We start from the raw sequence: 27841 nt of genomic DNA on the forward strand, positions 1-27841 counted from the left end.
TATATATATATTTATATTTAATATATATTATGTACATTTTTATTATTTATAGGTAATTTATTTACTATATTCTTGTCACCTAGTTATATATTTTTACTTTGTACCAACCAGTAATGCAAGCTGTAGTTAACATTGGCTGGAACGACTTTAGCAGGCTGCCATGTGCAATTGACATGCTCCAGATAATACCAAGCGCAACTTAAATTTCTCACTGAGGTGTTTCCTTCACCTGTCAATGAAATTAAGTTAGTAAAATAACAGAACCCAAATGGGAAAAATACTGATATACAGTACAGTGGCTTCATCTCATCTTCCTTATTTCAAACATCCTTTTCTTAGTATAAATGTATAGAGAATAAATGCAAAGCTTTCATTTATAAAATACTCTCAAGGCCTAAGGAGTAGACGTGCATCACTGTGAGTAATTTTGGAATTCTGGAAATCTCAGTGTGCTTTAAAGGGTTTCCTGTTTATGGATACCTGAGTGTTTAAATCTCTTTGGGGTGTATTTATTACAATTTTAAGAGCCATTTGTCCAGTGAAACTACATTTGTTCTGTGCAAATGTGTGTAGCAGTTCCCCCGTGGGGTTTCTGCGTATTTGAGCACCCACACATCACCCTGCTTGGTGAGACATCCATTTTCAGATGGAGCCTGGGGGGCAGCAGGGTGTTGCATGTTTTAGGAAGAGCGGCCTCTTGATGACTGGGCCACCCAGTGGGAGGTAAGCGGCGACCGAGGTCTGCATGGGGTTAACACAGACCATGGCCGCCGCTCACCTCCCACTATAGGGGCATTGCTAAAGCAGGGCCAGCGCCAGCACACTTATGAGGTGCAGAAGTAGGCAGGAGAGAAGGCTCCTGTGACATGCAGGAAGTGCCTGCAGGGGACAGACACCTCGTGGGCCGGCCGCGCTGGAGGTATAGCTGCACTCAAGGAGACAGCGGCAGCCTCTCTCCTAACATCGGCCGGGACACTGCAATAGCTTCACAGGAAGGTGAGCACAGTGAAAAAAAAACCCTAACATGTTCCAGTGAGTTACATCCAAAGTCCTGCTCTGTAGTGCTGGCGAAAGGGAGTGGATTGGGGCTGTCTATTTACTGGTATGGGGCTGTCTACTTACTGGTCTGGGTCTGTCTACTTATTGGTCTGGGGCTGTCTATGTACTGGTCTGGGGCTGTCTGTGTACTGGTCTGGGGCTGTCTATGTACTGGTCTGGGGCTGTCTATGTACTGGTCTGGGGCTGTCTATTTGCTGGTCTGGGGCTGTCTATTTGCTGGTCTGGGGCTGTCTATTTGCTGGTCTGGGGCTGTCTATTTGCTGGTCTGGGGCTGTCTATTTGCTGGTTTGAGGCCGTCTCTTTGCTGGTTTGAGGCCGTCTCTTTGCTGGACTGGGGTCGTCTCTTTGCTGGACTGGGGTCGTCTCTTTGCTGGACTGGGGTCGTCTCTTTGCTGGACTGGGGACGTCTCTTTGCTGGACTGGGGATGTCTCTTTGCTGGACTGGGGCCGTCTCTTTGCTGGACTGGGGCCGTCTCTTTGCTGGACTGGGGCCGTCTCTTTGCTGGACTGGGGCTGTCTCTTTGCTCGTGGGGCAGCACAGTGGTATAGTGGTTAGCACTTTCACCTAGCAGCAATAGGGTCGCTGGTTCAAATCCCGACCAAGGCACCAGCTGCGTGGAGTTTGCATGTTCTCCCTGTGCCTGCGTGGGTTTCCTCCAGGTACTCTGGTTTCCTCCCACACTCCTAAAGACATGCTGGTAGGTTAATTAGACCTTGTCTAAAAAAATTGGCCTTAATATGTGTATGTCAATGTTGTATGTGTTTGTAAGCATGTCGGGACCTTACAGGGAAAAGGACCACGCAAAGCCACAGATGGACTCTGGTGGCAAGAAAGCACCCTGAGGAGATTCAGTTTGCATAGGTAGCACTATACAAGTCACTCACTCATTTGCTCATCTGGGGCCATTTCTTTGCTGGATTGGGGATGTCTCTTTGATATATGGAGATGTCTCCTTGCTGTATTGGGATGTCTCTCGGAATGAATATCTGGTCACCAACCACCCCTGCATGAACGCCTGCCCCACATCTCCACCCTATTCCCCCCAGGGATTGGGCTGCCCAGTTTAAAATGCCCAGGCCTATTTTTTGTCCCAGTCCAGGCCTGCCTCCAGCACACTACTTGAGATCACTTGCTTTCCTCAAATTCTAGATTCCTGTCACCGTTAGCACATGGCTAGGCCTCACTTTGAATAAGTCCTCACATTTTCCTGGTAGCCATTTGCAGGCAAGGGTCTGCAGTCCCCTCTGTGGTAGCAACCATTTTAGATGAAAAGGATAGTTGTGCTAACTGATACTTGGTAGACTACTGATCCCAGCAAGTTCCGTGCAAATACTGCCAACCTTCCTGGCTTCAACGACTTGACTTCAACAACACCGCAGTCTCTTCCTCTGGCTTCACATCCAAATCCTAGCATGTATCTCACAGAGCTTCCCACTGTGCTTCTCACTCACTGACCTGCCATGGATCCCTCCTGAATGACTTTCCTGGCCATGCTCCCTGTTGTCTCCTTCCTGCTTCTGTTCCAGGACACCTCTCAATGACTGTGTAAAGAGAGGCTCCCTCCCAGTTCCCGAGCTCCAGGCCTGAGGTCATCCCCCCAGAAAGGAGGTCCCCCAAGGGCCACCACAGCCTAACATGCCATAATTCAGTTCTTCCACACGACAACTTCTCCCACAACAGGTTGACCATGGGTATATATAGGAGGCCTGCCCCCTACCAATCCTAGTTGGGGATTGGTCAGGGCTCCCAAATACACCCTATGTCAGTCCAACCCCTTGCCCCGCCTCTTTTCCAGAACCCTCTCACTGGAAACAGAGGAGGCACCAGAGAGCTGAAGCACATGCCAATCACTTGCTGCTACACTAAACCACTTCCCTACCCCCAGAGCAAAAACAAACAGGCCTAGCTCACAGCTAGGCCTGCCTAAATGTACCTGGACTGGCAGTAAAAACACAAACACTACTCTAGCACCTACCTAAGGTAGAGGGTGCTACATGTCATGGCAGAGACACATCAAAATAGCATATTTTTTCATTTAGACTTTAACCACTTCCATACAGGGCATTTTCACCCCCTTCCTGCCCACTGCCCAGGCCAATTTTCAGCTTTCAGCGCTGTCACACTTTGAATGACAATTGCGCAGTCATGCAACGTTGTACCCAAATTAAATTTTGGTATTTGATCACCTCTGTTTTTTTTATTTTTTGCTCTATGAACAAAAAAGGAGCGTACATTTTTAAAAAAGAAACACAATATTTATGAATTTTTGCTATAGTAAATATCCCATTTAAAAAAAAAAAAATGTTTTAGGCCGATATGTATTCTTCTACATATTTTTGGGTAAAAAAAATCCCAATAAGCGTATATTGATTGGTTTGCGCAAAAGTTATAGCGTCTACAAAATGGGGGAAAATGGCGGCGATCTGCGATTTTTATCATGACTGTGACATTGCGGCAGACAGATCGGACACTTTTGACACTATTTTGGGACCATTCACATTAATAAAGCGATTACTGTATAAATGTGACTGGCAGGGAAGGGGTTAACACTAGGGATTGCTGCAGGGGTTAAATGTGTGTCCTAGGGAGTGAATCTAACTGTGGGTGGAAGGGAATGGTGAGGAGAGGAGACCAATCAGTGTTCCTCTGTACAAGGAACATCTGATCAGTTCTCCTCTCCCTTGACAGGACTTGACAGGACATGGATCTGTGTGTTTACACACACAGATCCACGTCACGGCTCTGTTACTGGGCAATCGCGGGTGCCCAGCGGACATCGCGGTTGCTGGGCACGTGCACTGGGTCCCCAGCGATGCGGCGAGCATGCACGCACGCGTGCTCTCCACAATGCCAGGAAGCAGAGGACGTCACATGACGCCCACCTGGAGGGAGGAATAGTTCCTGCCGCCGTCATTTTACAATACAGCGGTAGGGAGCTGGTTAAACTGAGTCCGTGCTTCAAGAGAGCACTTCCCCTCCCAATAGAAATAGTTGATGAAGTTGTATGACCCATTGGAAGGCTAAAATCAAGAAACAGAATCCTGTATTGAAGCTGAGTAAACATGAACACTAATGTCATCTTACATGAAACCAGCTGACAAGGGACAAAATTTGTATTTCCAAAGCCAAGTCACAAAGCCTTCGATTAATGAAAATAGAGTGAGTAAATAACCCCATTGTTTTCAAGGGTCAAATGACAGTATCTCACAAGTGAGTACACCCCTCACATTTTTGTGAATATTTTATTATATCTTTTTATGTGACAACACTGAAGAAATTACACTTTGCTACAATGTAAAGTAGTGAGTGTACAGCATGTATAAAAGTGTAAATTTGCTGTCCCCTCAAAATAACTCAGCACACAGCCATTAAAGAGGAAGTAAACCCTGATGGGTTTACTTCCTCTTTTTTTCCCTGCAAAGGTAAAGCATAATGGACTACTATGCATCGCATAGTAGCTCATTATGTGTCACTTACCTGACACAGGAGCCAGCGAAGTCGCCGCTGATCCCTGTAGTCCGCCGCATCCATCTTGCTGGTGGCGTCTCACAGCTCCGACCAATGACAGCGGCGAAGCCGCGATGACGTCACTCCCGCGCATGCGCACGGGAGTCGCGTCTCGCAGCTCCGCCGCTGCCATTCGGCGAAGCCGCGATGACGTCACTCCCGCGCATGCGCACGGGAGTCGACAAATTAGGCAAATCCATTCTTGGACTTGCTGCATTTAGTGCGCCTGCGCGCCGCTGTCTACAGCGCATGCGCCGTAGACAGCGGTGCCCATTTTCGGGCAAATATCTCCTAAACCATATAGGTTTAGGAGATATTGCTTGGACCCACAGGTAAGCCTTAATCTAGGCTTACCTGTAGGTCAAAGTGGTTTGAAGGGGTTTACTTCCTCTTTAATGTCTATGTAATGTGACTCGTTAGTGTTACAAGGGTTCAGATATGAATGGGGAGCAGGTGTGTTAAATTTGGAGTTATCGCTTTCACTTTATCATACTGGTCACTGGAAGTTCAACATGGCACCTCATGGCAAAGAACGCTCTGAGGATCTGAAAAAAAAAGAATTATTGCTCTACATAAAGATGGCCTAGGCTAAAGGAAGATTTCCAAGGCCCTGAAACTGAGCAGCAGCATGGTGGCCAAGACAATACAGCGGTTTAACAGGACAGGTTCCACTCAGAACAGGCCTCGCCATGGTCGACCAAAGAAGTTGAGTGCACATGCTCAGCATCATATCCAGAGGTTGTCTTTGAGAAATAGACGTATCAGTGCTGCCAGCATAGCTGCAGAGGTTGAAGGGGTAAGAGATCAGCCTGTCAGTGCTCAGACCATATGCCCCACGCTGCTTCAAATTGGTCGGAATGGCTGTCAACCCAGAAGGAAGCCTCTTCTAAAGATGATGCACAAAAAAGCCCACAAACAGTTTTCTGACAAGTGGACTAAGGACATGGATTACTGGAACCCTGTCCTGTGGTCTGAGACCAAGATAAACTTATTTGGTTCAGATGGTGTCAAGCGTGTGTGGCAGCAACCAGGTGAGGAGTACAAAGACAAGTGTGTCTTGCTTACAGTGAAGCATGGTAGTGGGAGTGTCATGGTCTGGGGCTGCATGTGTGCTGCCGACACTGGGGAGCTACAGTTCATTGAGGGAACCATGAATGCCAACATGTGCTGTGACATACTGAAGCAGAGCATGATCCTCTCCCTTCAAAGGCTGGGCCCGCAGGGCAGTATTCCAGCATGATAACTACCCCAAACACACCTCCAAAACGACCACTGCCTTGCTAAAGAAGCTGAGGGTAAAGGGGATGGACTGGCCAAGCATTTCTCCAGACCTAAACCTATTTGAGCATCTGTTGGGCATCCTCAAACAGTAGGTGGAGGAGCGCAAGGTCTCTAACATGCACCAACTCCGTCATATCGTCATGAAGGAGTGGAAGAGGACTCCAGTGGCAACCAGTGAAGCTCTGGTGAAGTCCATGTCCAAGAGGGTTAAAGCAGTGCTGGAAAATAATGGTGACCACACAAAATATTGACACTTTGGGCCCAATTTTGACATTTTCACTTAGGGGTGTGCTCATTTTTGTTGCCAGCAGTTTAGACATTAATTAATGCGTGAGTTATTTTGAGGGGATAGCAAATTTACACTGTTATTTGAGCTTTACACTCACTACTTTACATTGTAGAAAAGTGTAATTTCTTCAGTGTTGTCACATGAAAAGATATAATAGAATATTTTCAAAAATGTGAGGGGTGTACTAACTTTTGTGAGATACTGTATATCCTTAGTCAACCCCAATGTTGACTCAATCGGTCCCTCAGACAATGACTGAGCTGTCAAGTTATTATTTCACCAAAAGGACAAATAAGACACCAATATCAGAATAGTAAACAATGGAAATGTGTCTGAAATGTTCAAGGTTCATTTCAGATGCTGTGAGAAAACACTGAAAACCTGTATGCATGTGGTATTGTAAATAGATGTGATCCTAAAAGTAGAATATAAGATTTTAATATAGAATGAATGAAGAACTGTGTTTTAGATACCATCATTGTTGTAAAGACATAGAAACTGTAACCACATCTACATGAAAGTACCCATATTACATGGGTCATCCCAAGACATATACGTTTTCATGGGATACACAGGAGTCATGCACTTATCCATATAAATATCCATTGTGTGTGATATTAATCACATTTATACTAAATGTATTATATTTTGTAATAATTGCTGGGGGTCACTAAACAATATATACATATATTTATAGTCCCAATATATAGATCAATACCCATTATAAAAGAAAACATATTTTTCTTTTAACAAATACGTTTAGAACTCATGTTCTGTCCTCAGACACACCGAGTGGCTGAAGATGATATTACCTAAGCATACCAGGTAAATCATTTGAATTTCCCAACCAATGGAGAATGAGCCAAACCTTGTGGGCTGAGCTTATGATAATTTTATGAGCTTATTGTCCCAAATGGTGTAAAGGTTGTGAGGGCCATAGAGAAAGGATTATAGACCCATACACCAGATACACCCCTAGATGATCAAGAAGGCTGCTGATATTTGACCACTCCCCATCTTGTTGGACCTTGTGACTGGAACCACTCAATATACTTAGATAAAGGGGGACATCTTCCCCTTTTAAGCTGTTGGTAAGATACAGATCATACAAATCCTATTTATCTTTTCTCTCAACATTGTAGGGATGATGTTTTATAGTTTACGTATTGACATTAATTGATTGTCTAGGCTGTGTATTATTGTAGCTGTGTTTAGGGGAATTCAGACAAACTTGTTTACATCAATTTAAATTTCTGTGGTCACAGGGAGAGTACCATTGCCCCATTTAATTTTAGCAGCTCTGTTGCTTTAATATTTATTTCAAATTGGCAATATTTTTCTGTTGACTCTGTGAGACATACTTTGGATTCCTTCTGGCCGGAGAAATTCAGAGGACTGTTTCCCCCGAGTGACAGGGGATATTGTGTTCTTGAATATAAAGCGTGATCACTGCACATATTTTTCCAACAGACCAATTTGGGCTCCCCTGATTAAATTGTAATATTAGATATATGGTTTCATTGTTGTGTTGATGATTTGATAATGTATGTGTGAAATATCAATCACCAGAAAATCTAGTTCTGTGTGAAATTGTAAAACTATACTCGTTAATTAATAAAGTCAAATTATTTACTTATTTTGTTGGGAGATATTTATACCTTAGTAAGAAAACCCCATAAATGAACAAACTCAGGAAAGGATTGTGGTATGTATTGATATTCTGAACTAGGTTCACAAAATTACCGTAAGGTTGGAGCCACTGAGAAATAAAACACTGAGATCTTAATTAAGATTCCATACCACACTCACAACATACATGTGTAAAATGAAATGCTACTAGGTTATTTTGTCTTTGGGTTGAGTGTCATTCATTCATACAGAAAAGAGTGAATCAGGAAAATACTGCATTACAGCCACCAGATGGAGGTGATGACCACAGAATCAGCTCAATCCAGTGGCCTTAAAGCACTCCTCGCCCCCTCCCTTACATGCCACATTTGGCATGTCATTTTTTTAGGGGGGGAGTGAGGGCTCTGTTAGGAGGGAGACTTCCTGTCCCACTTCCTCCTTCTGCCCAGGGACCACCAAGGCGACTCCTCCTTTCGCCTCCCTCTAGGCTGGAGAGACAATCGCCTAATAACATTTGATTTTACCCCCAATTGCACAGAAGAAATGTATATGTAGTTTCACAGGACATATAACTGCTTAGCAGGAAGACAAGACCTCCATCTTCCCCTCTTACAGAACGGCGGTCTGCCTTGTTTACATAGGCAGAGGGCCATTCTGCCTCACCTGAGAACAATTAGCGTGTTCCAGCAGACATCGTGCCTGCCGGACCCACTGATTGGCTCCTGCTGTGTCCAATCACAGTGAGAGCGGGTCGCCTGGGGCGCACCTGCGCCCCAGACCCAATGCACAAAATCATGTACAGGTACATGATTTCAGTATATCTACATGGGGCTGTCCATAACAGGTTAAAGTGGTTGCAAAAGCACAAGGTTTTTTACCTTCATGCATAAAGGTAAAAAAATAACTTATGAGTGTGGCAGCCCCCATAGCCCCCCTAATACTTACCTAAGCCCCCTCTCGATCCAGCAATGTCCACGAGAGCCTTGCCTCTCCAGTGACACACAGGGCCATTGTCTCCCACTGCTGTCAATCACAGCCAGTTATTCAATCAGGAAATGGAGGGGGCAGGGGCAAATCATGGCTCCATGTGGGTGCCCCCACAGCAGGAGGGAGGAGCCAGGAGCACCGGGACTAGAGAAGAGGAGGATCTGGGCTGCTATGTGCAAAATCACTGCACAAAGTAGAGAAGTATAACATGTTTATTATTTTATTGAAAAAAAATTAAAGCTTTACAATCACTTTAAGGGATATAGTGGTGTTCTCACTGCATCCAATCTTGTTGAATATATAATGAAAGTGCAACAGCAAACTGATGAGGTGTTCTTTTTGTTTTTTTTTCTGCTCATTTCTTTAAGTCTGCTCCTTGCCAGTATATTTGCATGCAGCATGCCTGATTGGCTGTTGGTACTGACCCCTCCTTCTCAATTTAAATGCTGCCAATCCCATGTAAAATGTAGATACTTACATTAATTACATTGAAAAATGCTCTAAATGATGTATTAATTAAATCAAAGCTGGTTTAATCTGTGCCTTTTATATCTGCTTAGAGTGCAGCTTTAATAGGATGTCATTTTCATAGACAAAACAGTATTGAGCTTACATCTATACTTCGAAAAGATAATGTAATGGACAGTGTGTTAATTCGCGTAGGGTTTCAAACGATATAGCACATTTTATTCAGTTACCAGACTTTGTTTAAAACCAAATCTATTACTGATGTTAATTTAAAAATTAGTTTAAATGAAGTATTACCTGCTGCCAATGGTGTATGAAGATGGATCCCTTTTGATTCCATGTCATTGCATTGGGAATTAGATCCTATATACAAAAGAATTTGACATACATTTTCATGGTAACCAGTGACACCACAGAGTTCCTAGTTCACTCACTGGTCATCTCCCGCCTCGACTACTGCAACTCCCTCCTTGCGGGATTACCTTTACATAGTCTATCCCCCCTTCAGTCCATCATGAATGCTGCTGCCAGGCTCATCAACCTTACCAAATGCTAAGTTTCTGCTACCCCTCTCTGTCAATCCCTCCACTGCCTTCCACTCATCCAACAAATTACATTCAAAATTCTAACAACTTACAAAGCCATCCACAACTCGACCCCCAGCTACATCACTAACTAGCCTTGTCTGAAAACACCAACCTATTTGTTCCCTTTGTTCCTCCCAAGACCTCCTGCTCTCTAGTTCCCTTGTTACCTACTCCCATGCTCTCCTCCAGGACTTTTCCAGAGTCTCTCCTAGCCTATGGAACTCCCTCCCCCAATCTGTCCAATTATCTCCAACTCTGCTTGCTTTTAGATGATCCCTGAAAATCCTTCTCTTCAGAGAAGCCTATCCTGCCTCCACCTAACCGCTGTACTTTTTACATTCTCCATCAGATCATCCACCCACAGTTATTACCCTTTGTATCACTTGACCCTCCCTCCTAGATTGTAAGCTGTAATGACCAGGGCCCTCTGATCCCTCCGGTATTGAATTGTATTGGAACTATACTGTCTGCCCTCAAGTGCTGCGCAAACTGTTGGCACTATATAAATTATGTATAATAATAAGGGTAAAGTGGGCAAAAGGTAACCAAAAAGAAGCACTCAAAGTATATGAATGTAAAGAAAATATTACCATGTTTCAAAACAGCACAACGGTCTAGAGGTTCACAACAGGCTTTAAAATCAAGTGAAAAATTGTTCAGATCCAAAACTTGGAACAGAGGGATGGTTAGATATGAACTACCGGAACACATAGGCCACTGCAGAAAAACAAAGAATAAAAAGCATGGATTATTAGGTCTTCCATTTACACAAAATCACTGCGATTTTGAAAGTATAAAAGAAAAATAGGAAAAGGGAAATTCACCAGCACCAGTAATAAACAGACAGGTTTTCAAGGGATGCAATAAAGAGCGATCAAAAAACAAAATGTAATATACTGCAGTTAACCAGTCCTTAGAAAATGATGACTTCATCAGGGCCCCTTTATACTGGGAACTTAAAATAGTAGTATGTTCTTTGGAAAATCACATATCATGTTTTTAACATATTTTGGTGCATTTTTTATGCATTTGCTATTGATAAGAAGCAGTATGCAGGACTTTTCAAAATGCACCACACCCGCAGCAGACTGATGTGAAGATTTCCATAGGATTTAGCTCCTTTCCACCCTGACTATTGTAAAATGACGCCCAAGTGTGAGCCCTATTGTTAAAAGTGGATGTCATATGACGTCCTCCCAAGAACCCACAATCTGTCATGACTGTCTTGACTGATCAATGTACTGGCCCGCTGCCAGTACAATGTGATCGCTGTGACCAATCACAGTAGATCACATGACAATTGTAAACAATGAATTGCTTCGATTCGTGCCATTCATTGTGTACAATTGTGTTGCTAGCTGTGGTTGGTCACAGTGATCACATGGTACAGACAGGGCCAATCACAGCCCATCTGTACCATGTGATTAGCTGTGACCAATCACAGCTAACTACAATAATACACACTGAATTGATCTATTTTTTTCAGTAAAAATGCTTGCTTATAGCAGTGAAATTCACTGTTATAAACAATCATAGTGTGTAAAAAAAAATCCTCATCACTTCCCCAGAGTAGTACACTGTAACTATGGTAACCAATCCTTTTTCAGTGCGAATTTCCAAACCAGCTGTGCAGCTGTGCAGCTGTTCAGCTGCGATTTCCAGATACGGTTTGAATGCAAATTCCTCAACTTCCGGACCGCCGCACGCCGATATACGTCCTAACTTTGAAGAGGAATACCGTTGTTATGGCAGCAGCCCCGGTATCCTCTTGTTCAGCCGGCGGTCTGGTTTCCGATAATAGTGGTCTCTGCGGTGGATTCATGAGATCACTTTTAATCGAGAGAAGGGCCCCCCCCCTCCGCTGCTTATCGGAACCATCAGCAGCAGTGGAGGCAATTGGATCCTTTCTTCTTTGTGGTATGGAGATGAGTGAGGGGAAGATGGCCCTCCCTCTCCATACCACCCCAGGTCTCATATTTAAGAGGTCCTGTCATGCTTTTTTTCTATTACAAGGGATGTTTACATTTCTTGTAATAGGAATAAAAGCGACACAATTTAAAAAAAAAAAAAAAAAAAACTGTGTAAAAATAAAAAATAAAAGCTAAAATAAATAAGAACAAAAACATTTTTTTAAAACGCACCTCGTCCCTCCGAGCTCGCGCGCAGAAGCGAACGCATACACATAGCTTTAGACCTCCGCATTAACTCAAAACATGCAACCTTTAGAATTTTTTAAACGTTGCCTATGGAGATTTTTAACCACTTGCTTACTGGGCACTTAAACCCCCCTCAGTCCCAGATCAATTTTCAGCTTTCAACGCTGATGCACTTTGAATGACAATTGCGCGGGCATACAACACTGTACCCAAATGAAATTTTTATCATTTTTTTCCCACAAATAGAGCTTTCTTTTGGTGGTATTTAATCACAGCTGGGAGTTTTATTTTTTGCTAAACAAACAAAAAAAGATGCAAAAAAAAAAAAATCATGTTTAATAGTTTGTTATAAAATTTTGCAAACAGGTCATTTTTCTCCTTCATTGAAGTGCGCTGATGAGGCGGCACTGATAGGCTGCACTGGTGGGCACTGATAGGCTGCACTGGTGGGCACTAATAGGCATAGTTAAGGCGGCACTAATAGGCACAGATAAGGCGGCACCGATGGGCACAGATAAGGCGGCACTGATGGGCAAAGACGGGCACAGATAAGATGGCACGGATGGGTGGCACAGATGGGTGGCACTAAGGGGCACTGATAGGTACCACTGATAGATGGGACTGATGGGCACTGATAGGTGGCTCTGATAGGTGGCACTGCTGGGCACTGATGGGCGGCACTGCTGGGCACTGATGGGTGGCACTGCTGGGCACGGATATGTGGCACTGGGGTGCAGCACCTTTGTTGAGGCAGACTGTGGGCACTGCTGGGTGGCACTGTGGGCACTGCTGGGTGGCACTGCTGGGTGGCACTGTGGGCACTGCTGGGTGGCACTATGGGCACTGCTGGGTGGCACTGACAGGGGGTACACATTTTTTATTTAGGCAGGCAAAGCAGGGGGCAGGTGGGCACTGGCAGGGGGCAGGTGGGCACTGGCAGGGCTGGCCGTGATCGGGACTGATGTCCCGATCACGGCCACCGGTGATCAGCTTTTTTTTTTCTCCTCGCGCTGTCAGCGCGAGGAGGAATAATAGCCAATTACCGGCTCCGTTATATCACATGATCAGCTGTCATTGGCTGACAGCTGATCACGTGATAAGGGGTCGGGATCGACCCCTTGCACGGATCGGTGATCAGGCGAGTCTCGTAGTTTCGCCGATCACAGAGCGCGCCGCGCGCGCCCCTCAGGGGGCACGCAGGACGCTCGTGCACGGGACTACGTCAATAGACGTAGTCCCGGAAAAGGAGATCCGCGCTGTAGCCGTCATTCGGCTATAGCGTGGATCTCAAGTGGTTAAGGATAAAAGTTTGTCGCCTGACGCTTGACATGTTGGGTATCAATTTACTTGGCATAACATTATCTTTCACAATATATATAAAAAAAATTGGGCTAACTTTACTGTTTTCTTATTTTTTTATTCAAAAATGTGTATTTTTTCCCAAAAAAGTGTGCTTGTAAGACCGCTGCGTAAATACGGTGTCACAGAAAGTTTTACAACGAGCGCCATTTTATTCACTAGGGTGTTTTTTGTTTTGTTTTTACGAGTAATCAATGGCATTCATCGTGATTGATGCTGGATTTACTTTGGGGGCACATTATCTTTGTCTTTTTTGTTTTCTAAATAAATGAAATGTCAAAAACTGTCTCTGTGTTTTTATTTATTTTTCACACCTTTTTTGGTGAATAATTAGGGGTACAAAGTATTCCTCGAAAAAAATATATTGGATTGCCTGGATCAACTGTTAATTATTAATTAAAGTAAGAAAAAATATATATAGATATATATATATATATATAGTTTATCAATCTTTCATCTAGATGGTATAACCAAAAAGACGTAGTCCTAGTCCTACAATGTACTCCTACTCATTCACATGGGGGGGCAGGATCGCAGGACTGCACCACAGTGCTCAGAAAACGCACAGGACCCTTTTTATATTTGCAGTGAATTTGCACTGCACCGCAGATATGTGAACCGGATCCGTAGAAAGTCAGTTTGGTTCACATGTTATACAAATCGGATGTGGTTCAAAATGCATCCTATTCACAAATATGTGACTAAAAGTGTTCGGTATTGAAGTGGTTACAGGTAAATATTATTAATGCATTGTTACTGCATGCATTTTTGGTGCATTTTAAGCTGCGTGTAAGGGTAGGGTGCACATCTTGTGATGGAAAGGTGACCAGGACCCCATGTGCACCCCTTGACTAACTCCAGACCAGGTTTCTTGCAGTTAATAACTTTTACTAAAAGTACAGCATAAGCATAACATGGCTGAACAACCTTACCCTATCTATCTGTCCTTAGTGAAGTCCATAGTTGCCATGTCTTGATGGGGGAAGGTCAAACTTGGATGAATTCTGAAAACCCGTGCTCCAAAGAAGGACTGCAAGTCTCAGCACAGTCCTAATCTCTTCATGCAGACCTGGCCCCACCCGACCCTTGAGATCTGAACCTCTACCTTTTATATATCACAGGACAGGAGGCTTGATCCCAAAAGCCTGCGAAATGTTATCAGTAGAACATAAGAGTTAACCCTTCTTCTCCCCAACTTGGACAGCCACGCTAATCTAACTAGCATACCATAAGCAACCTGCCTACATGCGTTTTAGTGCAGCAAAAGTGGACCAGTGTGAAAGGAGCCTTAGTAATTATCTAAGGGCCACTTTAAACTTCTCTTAAACACTTAAATTAGGCATCTAACCTAATTGGAGAATTAGTTCATTACACCAATCCAGATTTAACCTTTCCTCTACTTTTTGTTAAAACATTTTTTATTCAGTTGAGGGTTTCACCAAAAGAGGAAATGACAAACATTGGTCACTTAAAGTGATATTAAAGGAAAAAATCTAAAATAAATAATATAATCATGTTATACTTACCTGCTCTGTGCAATGATTTTGAACAGAGTAGCCCCAATGTTCCTCTTCTGGGGTCCCCAGCCAGCACTCCTGGTTCCTCCCCCTGCTAAAGGGTCCCCATAGCAAACCGCTTGCTGTCGGGGCACTCTTGCATGCTCACTTCTGCGCTGCTGCGATACTCAGCCCAACCCCCTGCTTCCTCCTTACTGACTGTGATTGACAGCAGCGGGAGCCAATGGGGAAGCATAGGAAACGTCATATCAGCACTTTACCTTTAGCATTTATGTTTGATTCACTAATACTAAAACTTGACACTTCGGAGTCTACTTATTTATAAAATATTTGTATAGAAGTTCTCCCAGCGAACGTGCATGTACATTTGTTCTGTATAAATAGTGGCAAAAAATCTCCTGTGCTGGTCCAAAGTTTTCCATTAATTTAAAACAGAAAATATTGCATTTAGCCACTAGATGACCCTAAGTTTCATAGGATATGCTATGATGCTTAGCGCCATGTCATGGTCAAATGTGGTTTTTAGTTTTAAATATAAAAAAAAAACAGTACAGGAAATAGCCTAATACAATTCATTTTTTTTTGCACCCATTTCCACAAGACGAGCGTACATTCACTTTCACTGGGCAAATTACTATACAAATTCTTTATAAATAGACCCAATAGTACTTAAAATCGAGGTAATCCCATGTCCTACTAACATTAAATGCTTACCTCATCTGTGTCAAAAATATCCTGTGTCAAATACTTACCTGTGGTATAATCCTACAGAGCTAATACAGGAATGTTTCTTTCTTAAGACCGATACAAAAGTTTTAGGTAATTTGAAATGATTAATTTGCAAACCTTGAATGTATTGCGTGCAAGACTCAACATGAGTTTGTCTGAGTCAGCCGAGGGAAAAAATAATGTGGTGTATGTGCTGGAATATTAATTATGTCTTTTATAGAAATGATTTGATGTCTAAACCCAAAAAACATTTCATATATTACAGCTTATCTGTCCTTCAAGTGCTGGCTACATTAGTTTCCTTCTTTTTTTTTTTTTATATCTACCCAATGGTTCCTATCCCAGGGTAACAATGCACATTCACTGCACTGTACCTATAAAGAATCATAGAAAAATCCATCGAATCTGCCTGTTTGTCCTTTTCCGTTTTTTAACTGGCTCACTACCTCTGCTAGAAGTTTATTCCAAGCATCAACTACAACTTTTCTCCAGATTGAGGTGATGTCCCCATGCTCTTGATTTTGGTCTCATAAAAAAACTACCCTCCTGAACCTTATTCACCCCCTTGATGTATTTAAAGCAGTGGTCCCCAACCTTTTTGGCACCAGTGATCAGTTTCACGGCAGCCAATTTTCCCCAGGGACTCGATGGGGAGATAATTGGGGGAGGGGCTATTCACGGTGTGATGGAACCATCCCAGCACACAGCTTTGGTGCTTCCGTCAGTATACTGCTTCCTCCAGTCTCAACATAGATACCAGATATTATAGCCGCAGCATACAAGACTAGCTGACAAATAGCTTGTATGAAACTGGAACTGTTTATTGAACAAACTCACATAGAAAATATGCCCTACCAGGTCAGGTGAGTCTGATTACATTATCGTATGCAATTGAAATTGTATACAGAATAGACATATGCACTGCTGAAAAATGTGTTTGTTTTCCTTTCATCTTTATTTTATTTTTTTCATTTTTCGGGTCATTCATTATGATCGCAATTCAGAAATTTGAAAATTCGAAAATCCAAAAATAAGAAAGAAAATCCGAAAATTTCAAAGAATAACTAACTAACTAACTAATAATAACTAACTGTTAAATTATAGGTATTGGAATTTCCTTTCAAATTTGGCTGTTAGTGAACGTAACAAATACGGATTTATCCAAAGTTATGAATTATCTGAAATAACAAATGTCACATCTAACCAAATTAAATGGAACAAATTAATAATAAATAATAACAATGATAAAAACGTTTTTTTTTTTAATTAATATTGTTACTTATTATTATTATTATTCGTTACATTCCATTTGTTTAGATACAGCATTCGTTATTTTGGAACTTCCATAATTTCGGATAAATTCGTATTCGTTATGCTCACTAACAGACACATTTGAAAGGACATTCCAATACCTATAATTTAATAGGTAGTAATAGGTTATTATTAGTTAGTTATTATTTCAGATTTTCAAATTTTCGGGTTTTTGGATTTTCGAATTTAGGAATTCTCGAACTTCCGAATTTACGAATATACAGAAAAATTCATTAAACAGGTTTTTGTTAATTTGGATATTTACAAATTAACAAATTTGTTGAAATTCGTTAAAAAAATTATTCGGAACGAAACAATTTGTGTATGTCTAATACAGAAATATGGGGACAACCAACACAAACCGTATACTTCTCCTCTAACAACTAAAAGCTGACAGTGATTTAATTAACCTGAGCTAATTAACTAGTCACTTAAACCAGCCTAGGTCACTCAATGCCCATCAAGACATGTTGTGATTAATCAGACAATAGGTGACCCAATTAACAAATAACCATGGGATAGACAAGCTTAGCAGAAAACACGTAATACCTAATAAACAGGCAATAGCAGGAGAGCACCAGCAACAGACTGTCCAGCTACTACATTGGAGTACATGAAACAGAGATCAATGTGCCCAGCACTTTCAAAGAACATGTATAGTTCGAAAAAGGAAGCGTTTCCCCGGGGGGTTTAAGCAACGAAATTCTTTATGAGAAAAATAATTGATTAAGAATCTTTTATTCAAACAAGAAATAAATACAATTGAACAGCAAATTTAAAAAGTATGTTGTGGTTAGCGACACAGACAACAAACACCAAACAAGAGCCACTGGCAATGGTAAACAAAATAATACCCCAAGGATGATTTATCGAATACATAGTGACATTTCTATCCACAATCATGTTTTCCTTGGGATATTGTTTACCATTGGCGATGGCTCTTGTTTGTTGCTTGTTGTCTGTGTCGCTAACCATAACATACTTTTTAAATTTGCTGTTCAATTGTATTTATTTCTTGTTTGAATAAAAGATTCTTAATTATTTTTCTCATAAATGTTTTTGCTGCTTAACGGCCCCCCTCCTCCCCCCCCCCCCCCCCCGGGGAAACTCTTCAATTTTCTGTATATTTTTGGGGTGTGCAGCCTAGTCGACTCTCACATATGTCTTTTTCCATTTTGAACATAGTTCAGAATCAAACAAACCTGGAATAGTCTTCATATATTTCTTGAGAGATATTGTTGGTAAATATTACTGTCCCAGTGTCCCATCTGAAGTAATCCAACCCACATTCTCAGTGTCCATTAGGTAGTCAACAATCATTTTCTCAGTCTTACACATAAGAGGGGCCTGGAGAGCTGAAACAGGGATTTCCCAACCTCTCTAAGGTAAACTGGGTTCCACAGGCCCTCTGCCCAAAGTGACTCCTGTAACACACTCAGTCTGTTCTCAGCCTCCCTTTACAGCACAGTTCCCCTTTATATCAGTGTCCTAAGTTCCCCTTCACATCACAACCCCACTTTACATTACAGTGCCCCTTTACATTATTGTAACTGGGACTGCTCTGTAAAGAAGGCACTGTAATGTAAAGGGGGGCTGTGATGTAAAAGAGACTGCTCTGTAAGGGGGGGGGGGGCACTGTAATGTAAAGGGGGCTGTAATGTAAAGGGGACTGCACTGTAAAGGGGAACTGTAATGATTATAGTGCCCCTTTACAGTGCAGACACCTTTATATTACAGTGCCCTAGCAATCACAGCCTCCTCCATCACAGTGCCCCTGCAGTCTACCCCTGCCCTTTCCTCTCTAACATTACACTTTCATATTCTAATCTCTGCCTCCCCTGCACAAGACTTCTACCTTTGGCGGGGCAGAAGCTGTGACCAGTCCATATGTCCTCTCCCGGCTCCCCCACCCGCCCAACGATGTCAAATTATCAGCAGGGCAGAGGGCAGGAGGAGCTCTCCATTCCTGCTGAATGGATGACATTTGCCCGGTGGGTGGAGGAGCCAGGAAAGGACAAACAGGCATGGCTGCACAGCAGGTCTGTGATAGCCCTGTGCATACCACGGTCGCCGCTCATCTCCTGCTGTGAGGCCCAGTCATCAATAGGCTGCGGACTGGCACTCTTCCATGCCCGGGTGTTGGAGACCCCCAGTTTAGGGGATTCAATTTAAATAGTGTGGTGGTAGAATATCACTAGTAAATAAATTACAGATGAAAACGCTGTCCCTGGGTGCACGTTGTCTGCGTCCAGGGTAAGTCAGAGGCTCTATTCGCATGTAACCCCTCAGATGAGCAGTTACATGCAGGCAGCAGAGGGGTCGGCCATTGATTTGTACGGAGTACAAATCTGACAGCTGCAGCTTTTAGATCCACCGCAAAGAATCTACTGATTTTCGGCGGCGGCGGCCCCTGGCCGCCTATGTGCACCCATGTTATTGTAGCCTTAGCTACTTTTTTAAGGCCATAAAGATGAACATTAATCGAACCAGAAATGGAGTTCTAACACATAAACAACTTCAGCATCATAAAAATGTTGCAACTACAGATCAATCAACAGTATACAGTAAGTATGTAGCAGTATGACTAAAGATGGCCATACAACCTGATTGTACAATCTCTGTAGATTTACCAATGTAATAAAAAGTTAAAAAGCTACATAATTGATGGCAGCTGTAAAGGAGATTGTACAATTAGATTTGCACTAGTATGACATTTTAAACTAGAACTCATCCAATCCATCACTGCTCCTTTCTTATGCCGCATACACACGATCGAATTGTATGACGTACTTAGTCCGTTGAAACACATTTCAACGGACAATCCACTCGTGTGTGGACTTCAGCTGACTTTTTCAGCGTGCAATCCGGAGTACTAAGAATTTCGGTTTGCACAACAATCTTTCCGTCGTACTTTGGTTTCAGCGGACAATACAGTCGTCAGTATGCTAGTCAGACGGACTAAGAATGGCGCATGCCCAGAAAGGATTTACAGGGCGGAAGCGCTCTATCTTGTAAAACTAGTGTTCGTATTGAAGCTAGCATATTTGTCATGCTGCTAATTTTGGATTTTTTAATATAGCACATTCTTTTCTTCTTCATAATGCAAGAAAAGTGAAGTTGCTTTGCTGCTTATATTCACACAGAGTTATCACAAATGTCTTTATTCATCCTCATCCTATGATTAATATTCCAATTCGAGAATAAATTAAAAAAACAAAAACGGACGAATTAAGCTGAAGTCTGAAAAGTGCGAATCGTCTCTAACCAAACTTCCACTAACGCAAAGTCAGCAGAAGGAGCCCAAAGGGTGCTTTGCTGTGTCTTGGACTTCCTATTTCTAGTCCCGTCGTACGTGCTGTACGTCATCGCGCAAGCTTTCGTCGGACTGTTTGTGTATCCGTGTGTGGTCAAGTCCGTTCAGTAGAAAGTACACCGGATTGTCCGTAGGATTGTATGACGGACTAAGTATGTCATACAATTCGATCGTGTGTACGCGGCATTAGAGAGAAGTCTCAGGTCGAAAATGGCAGGGGCCATTGGGAGAAGAAATTATGACTTTACCTGTTTTGGCCAGCATATTAAACAAGCTGGCAATGTTGTCTGGGGCAACCAAGTTGGACCCAAGTTGGTGTGGTATTCTGTAGTTCTGCTGCAGTGGTATATAAAACTGTAGCTGTTTAATAAACCTTGTGAATATATAACTTGTCAAGCACACTCACCAGATATGACCTAATTCTTATACCATAATATACAGTGCTGTAAGGAGAGCACCTGCTGCGATTAAGACAATGTGGTGTACACAGCTAATACTAGGAAGAAAAAAAAAGGCAATGGGCATGTAATATATGTGTTTAACCCTCTTACTACCACCGCCATCTGTCATGCGTCTGTGGCAGTGGGAGGTTTTACATACCGTATATACTCGAGTATAAGCCGAGATTTTCAGCCTCTTTTTTGAGGCTGAAAGTGCCCCCCTCGGCTTATACTCGAGTCATCGCTGTCTGCCTGCTCGATCAGCGTGTCGAGCAGACAGACAGCGGCCATTCTATTCTAATTCAAAAGCCGCGCCTCCGGCTCCGCCTTCGCCTGTGATAGGCGGAACACTGAATTTCCCAGCAGCCTGTGTTCCGCCTATCACGGACATCCGCTCATCCTCGTACTACGGACGAGGATGAAAGGATGGCCGTGATAGGCGGAACACAGACTGCTGGGAAATTGTGTTCCGCCTATCACAGACAGGGAGGCGCGGCATTTGAACAGGAAAATGGGCGCCGACGAAGAGCGGTGATCCTGGGACGGGACCGGACGGAGGCTCGGCTCGGCTCGGCTCGGGACGGGACGGGACGGGACCGGACCGGACGGAGTCTCGGGACGGGACGGGACCGGACCGGACGGAGGCTCGGCTCGGGACAGGACGGGACCGGACGGAGGCTCGGGACCGGACGGAGGCTGGGGACACAGGTAGGCTGGACACACAAGGCCTCACACACACACACACACACACACACACACACACACACACACACACACACACACACACACACACACACACATGGATGGACACACACACAGGGATGGACACACACACAGGGATGGATGGATGGATGGATGGACGGACACACACACAGGGATGGATGGATGGATGGATGGATGGACGGACACACACACAGGGATGGATGGATGGATGGACACACACACACACACAGGGATGGATGGATGGATGGACACACACACACACAGGGATGGATGGATGGATGGACACACACACAGGGATGGATGGATGGATGGACACACACACAGGGATGGACAGGCATATCTCACCCTCGGCTTATACACGAGTCAATAGGTTTCCCAGTTTTTTGGGGGTAAATTGGGGGCCTCGGCTTATACTCGGGTCGGCCTATACTCGAGTATATACGGTACACTCCCGGCTGGTACAACAACTGGGAGTGTGTGTGTGTGTGTGTGTGTGTAAATCTGACATGCAGCTGTACAGCTGCCTGATCACATACACGTTTTCATGGCTCACCCGTGGGCCTTGGATTTATGTAGTGGGTGTCACCGAATGGAAGGAGACCAGTGAAAGTGTGTTCACTGATCTCTCCTAGCTGGAGTCATGTGGATTTAGCTTGAATGCCACTGTGAGCTTGTTTTAACCCTCTGAAGATCAGTATGGTTATAACATACCTTAGTGCAGTGGTCATCAACCCTGTCCTCAGGGCCCACTAACAGGCCAGGATTTATGTATTACCTTGGGGAGATGCAGACTAGAATACTGTAATCACTGAGCAGCAAATGATATCACCTGTGATGTATTTTAGTTATCTTGCAAACCTGGCCTGTTAGTGGGCCCTGAGGACAGGGTTGATGACCACTGGTTTAGTAGACAATGGATAAAACTTGTTCCAGGTCAGTTGTTCAGCGCAACACCCAGGCAACTACCATTTTCAGAAGGATAGGAGGAGTCAGCAAAGGCAACCACTATACAGGTATTTGTCACGGTAGTGGTTTTCATGGAAGACATGTAGGCAGCCGAATAGCAGAGTAGGCGTAGGACATACATGACAGGGTGTAAGTATCTTACGATAGCAAGGGGTTAAGAAAAAGAGGAAAAAGAAGTTTAGGTCTTACCGGATTGGTGGCTGGGGCAGTGGGGGAGGAGTGTAGTTGATGTCCAGGGAAGGGTCGAGCAAAGGTCAGCAGTTTGGAAGGAAGCGAGGTGAGAAGTTCCTGCGCGCCCTATGGTTACAGTGCGTAGGGGAATTGGCTACGTGAGGTAAGCGGCGTTGTGGTCTTTGACAAGGAATACAATTTAGGAGGTATTGATTAAATGGTGGGACGCATTTCAGGTGTGGAGTCCTCCCGGTGGTCTGGTTGAAGTATAGACTACTGGGTAACGAAATTTGGTGGGGTCTGTGGTCAGTTAATGGTCCCCGAGGCAAATTCTGGCGGCTGGGGACAGATACTAATTTAAAGGTATTACAGACCAAAAAGTTTGAAGATGGGGTCGTCAGGGACTGGCAACAAAAGGTATTGGGATTGGAGCTGGAAAAGTTTTTGTAAATAAAGTTTTTGGTTTCATTGAGTTTTGGTTATTTATTGTTAATATAGGCCATTTACATCCAGCAGGTGTCAGTGTCATTATTAATAAGTGTAAAGTCGGTAAACATGTTTTGTTTGGGGTAGTAAGGTATCTGACTGCCCTAGTCAAGTGTATGTACTTGCGATTGACTGGAATTTACCAACTGCAAACCAAACAGTGCAAAAACAACATACGTTCCCATAAAATACAGTGAAAAAAGACTTACATCTTTTCCAGATCCATCCGTTATGATAGAAGGGTAGACTAATGTACAATTTACTACAGGAGGCTTCCAAGTCCACTGTAACTCCCATGTCGACCCACTAACCATTGTCTTTATTCCTATAGTGATATTTGATGGTGAAGGAAGATATTCTGTATAAACACATTTAAACAAAGTCACATTTAATGGTTTAAACTTTTGTATGCTTCTTTAAATGATTTGTATAGGTATGGCTGAAATTTACAATCAAAACCTCCCTCATCCCATCTAAAATGTGTTTTTTATGTTTTGTTTTTTAACAATGTAAGATCATTATTATGCTTGTGCAATTCTTGCAGGGAAGCTGCAAAGGATGTCAACAGGGCCAATATAGCATATCTAATCTGGAAGTGCAGAATGAACTCAGGGGTTATAATGTCAACAGTGTGTCAAAGATGTAGGGAACCAGCATTCTCTGTTCGCTCAACCTGCTTCTGTACTACAAGTCACAAACAGGGAATAATGTCCAACAGGTAGCGCAGAGGCAGTGCAGGAGTGAACAGGGATCACTAGTATGTATTATACTGTCATTAGATTAGGAAGATTAAATATCACCATCAGAGTGCCCCCTTGCATCAGATGTTTCAATTAGAATACTTACATCCACTGCCTGCATCATAGTACCTCCCTACATCCACTGCCTGCACCAGAGTACCTCCCTACATCCACTGCCTGCACCAGAGTACCTCCCTACATCCACTGCCTGCACCAGAGTACCTCCCTACATCCACTGCCTGCACCAGAGTACCTCTCTACATCCACTGCCTGCACCAGAGTACCTCCCTACCTCCAATGCCTGCATCAGAGTACCTCCCTACATCTTCTGCCTGCATCAGAGTACCTCCCTACATCCAATGCCTGCACCAGAGTACCTCCCTACATCCAATGCCTGCATCAGAGTACCTCCCTACATCCAATTCCTGCATCAGAGTACCTCCCTACATCCACTGCCTGCATCAGAGTACCTCCCTACATCCAATGTCTGCATCAGAGTACCTCCCTACATCCACTGCCTGCATCAGAGTACCTCCCTACATCCACTGCCTGCATCAGAGTACCTCCCTACATCCACTGCCTGCATCAGGGTACCTCCCTACATCCAATGCCTGCATCAGAGTACCTCCCTACATCCAATGCCTGCATCAGAGTACCTCCCTACATCCAATGTCTGCATCATAGTACCTCCCTACATCCACTACCTGCACCAGAGTACCTCCCTACATCCAATGCCTGCACCAGAGTACCTCCCTGCATCCATTGCCTGCACCAGAGTACCTTCCCTGCATCCATTGCCTGCATCAGAGTGCCTCCCTACATCCACTACCTGCACCAGAGTACCTCCCTACATCCTCTGCCTGCATCAGAGTACCTCCCTGCATCCATTGCCTGCATCAGAGTACCTCCTTGCATCAACTGTCCACACCAGTGTGCCCCCTCACATCAATTGTCCTCAGCAGAGGCCCCCCTTACATCTGTTGTTCCCATCAGAGTGCTCCTTACATCAACATTCCCTTTCAGAGTACCTCTTAGATCAATTGTCCCCATCAGAATGCCTCATAGATAATTGGATGCGCTCTTAGAGACCTGGGGGGTACAACTAAAATCTGACATCCAAATCCAAGCCTGGATGTCAGTAGGTGCACCCCCAGAACCACATCTCACCAGAACCCAGAGTGTGGGCAGGCTCTTGGCAGTGGAGGCAGCAGCATTGTTTTGCTGAGAAAATATTTAGTGTATGCACATGTGGAGAAGTACAAGGAGGGCAAAGTTCTGCGCTCCATGCCACGTAGGCATGGCAGATCACACTACCCGAGTTGGATCTCTGACAGATTACCAGGTATTTCTGTGCTTACAGTGTTTTTAAAAGAATAAATTATGAGAAAATGTGCATGTGCTACAGAGATGTACAAAGTTTATTTTATTTTAATTAAAATGGATTGGCTACTGATTTTAAAGTGGACCATCACACATTTCTTTCTGGCTCCTTTCCCTTCTTCTCCCCTATTTGGAATATATTTCCAAATTTTTTAAAAGGTTTATTTTTAGTGCTGTACCACAGCCCTTTTTTTCCTTGTCTAGGTGAGAATGAATTAGCCCCCCCCCCCACTGCTGCCTTCTGGGATGTCCACGTCACACATCCCAGGATACAGTTTTACTCATGAGCATATGTATCCCACAGGATTCTGAACATGTTCAGATGTGCTGCAGGTCTCTGTTGGGTTCCAAACACCAGGCAGTGACTTTCAGCACATTTGCGCACATGTGAAAGGAGGGAGGAGCTGAACCAAAATATCAGGGGATAGTTCTTCTCTAATAACATGCTCTGAAAGTGGCAGCTTCCAACAAACTAATGTGTGTTGATGCTTATGTTTCTGATCGAGGCACACCTTTTTCCTTTAATATACAGTAATATCCATTTTATCAACATGCAATCTCCCCTTTCTATTAAATAACATAATAGAATCTTACACCCAATTCTGAGTCACTGTGTGATCATAGCACTTTCCAACCAGGGCTGGTGCAGAGGATGCTGGGACTGTGACATCATAATGGGCAGGGACATCATCCGGCGATGTCCCTATATAAGTCGCCGCAAGCCACGTGCCTGTCATTGTGGCCAGAGACAGCGACGAGGCAACAGCTCAAGAAGAGAAGAACAGAAGAAGGGAAGAGAAGACGGCGACAGCGGCATCGGCGACAGAAGACCGGGCCACCACTTGTAAAAGAGCTAGAAGAAGGCGCGGAGGCCCAGCAAGAAGAACTGAAGAGGGGGACAAGACCCCCCACGTCGGAAGAAGACCCCCGGGCAGCGACGAAGAAGAAAGCCGGGTTCCTCCGCTAGTAAAAGAGCTAGCAGAAGATAGCGGAGGAGTCCGGCGAGAAGACCCCCCAAGACGGAAGACCCCCGGAGCAGTGCAATAAATTATTTTTAAACCTTTTGTGTTTTTTTTACGTTTTTACACAGGTGAATGGGTAGGGGGTACATTGTACCCCATACTCATTCACATAGGGTGGGGGGCCGGTATCCGGGCCCCCTTATTAAAGGGGGCTCCCGGATTCCGATAACCCCCCCGCCCGCAGACCCCGTCAACCAATGGCCAGGGTTGTCGGGAAGAGGCCCTTGTCCTCATCAACATGGGAACAAGGTGCTTTGGGGTGGGGGGGCCGCACGGCCCCCCTTCCCCAAAGTCCCCCCCATGTTCAGGGCACACGGCCTGGTACGACTCAGGAGGGGGGCGCTCGCTCGTACCCAGCCCCTTTCCTGACCAGCCGGGTAGCGTGCTCGGATAAGGGTCTGATATGGACCTAGAGGGGGACCCCCACGCCGTTTTTCTGGCATAGGGCTTCCCCTTTAACTCCATACCAGGTGACGGGGCCAGCGACGCCTCCTTCGCTGGTCCCGGCTACCTGGAGCTGCGCTCACAATGAGCAGACTTTTCTACGGGCAGGAAAAGTCTGTTCATTTCAAAAGTACGGCGGACTAGCATACACACGGCCGTATTGTCCACCGGACTAGCACACACACAGCCGTATTGTCCGCCAAAATGCGAGTCCGGCGGACATATTTAGGTGCAAAACTACTTTCTTAGTCAGCCGGACTTTTGGGGAAAAAAGTCCACCAGAGCTCACACATGGGGGTATTGTCCGGCGGACTTGCGTCTGCCGGACTTTTTCACCAGATTCTTTGATCGTGTGTACACGGCTCTTGTTTAACTTCTATAGTTGGGAAGATACTGGACATTTAATAATAGACCACATAGATAAGTTCTTGCTGGAAAAAAAAACATTTTAAGCAACAGACAACATGGATTCATGAAAGACAGAAGTTTTCAGACAAACCTGATTTCTTTTTATGAAGAGGTAAGTAAAACCTTGGACAGAGGGGTGGCTGCGGATGTGGTATACTTGGATTTTGCAGAAGCATTTGATACAGTTCCACACACGTCTCATGTGTAAGGTAAAGTCTACAGGCTTGGAAATATCAGTTTGTAAATGGATAGAAAACTGGATAAAAGACAGATTTCAGAGAGTAGTGGTTAATGATTCTTACTCTGAATGGTCTAAGGTTATCAGTGGGGTACCCCAAGGTTCAGTGCTGGGACCCTTGCTTTTTAATATCTTTATAAATGATATTGGGTCTGGGATCAAATGTAACATTTCTATCTTTGCAGATGACACCAAGCTATGCAGTGGAATAATGTCCTTACAGGATGTCTCCAATTTACAAGCTGACCTCAATGCACTGTGTAATTAGGCGACTATGTGGCAGATGAGGTTTAATGTTGAGAAATGTAAAGTTATGCACTTGGGGGCTACGAATATGCATGCATCATACATGCTAGGGGGAGTACAACTGGGGTAATCCATAGTGAAGAAGGATCTGGGGGTTTTGGTAGATCATAAGCTCAATAATAGCATGCAATGCCAAGCTGCGGTTTCCAAAGCGAGCAAAGTCGTTTCTTGTATTAAGAGAGGTATGGACTCCAGAGAAAGAGATATCATTTTGCCCCTGTTCAAATTATTATTAAGACCTCATCTGGAATAGGCAGTTAAGTTTTGGGCACCAGTTCTCAAAAAGGATATCAGGGAAGTGGAGAAAGTGCAGAGGCAACCAAA

At 44.0% G+C, this 27841-nt stretch overlaps 1 protein-coding gene across 1 annotated transcript in view; it reads right to left on the minus strand.

Moving 5' to 3' along the window:
- Window positions 1–27841, minus strand: part of LOC143999273 (interleukin-13 receptor subunit alpha-1-like) — a 138448-nt gene that overhangs the window by 91898 nt on the left and 18709 nt on the right. Inside the window, exons 2-5 of the mRNA XM_077493982.1 lie at window positions 23189–23337; window positions 10399–10525; window positions 9519–9584; window positions 109–229 (exon numbers count right to left, since the gene is read on the minus strand). Coding sequence (XP_077350108.1) covers window positions 109–229; window positions 9519–9584; window positions 10399–10525; window positions 23189–23337 — 463 coding nt within the window. The remainder of the gene's footprint in view (window positions 1–108; window positions 230–9518; window positions 9585–10398; window positions 10526–23188; window positions 23338–27841) is intronic.

Source organism: Lithobates pipiens, unplaced genomic scaffold, assembly GCF_037356315.1.
Source record: "Lithobates pipiens isolate NorthernLeopardFrog02 unplaced genomic scaffold, aLitPip1_a1.2 Scaffold_1, whole genome shotgun sequence".
Lineage (NCBI taxonomy): Eukaryota > Metazoa > Chordata > Amphibia > Anura > Ranidae > Lithobates > Lithobates pipiens.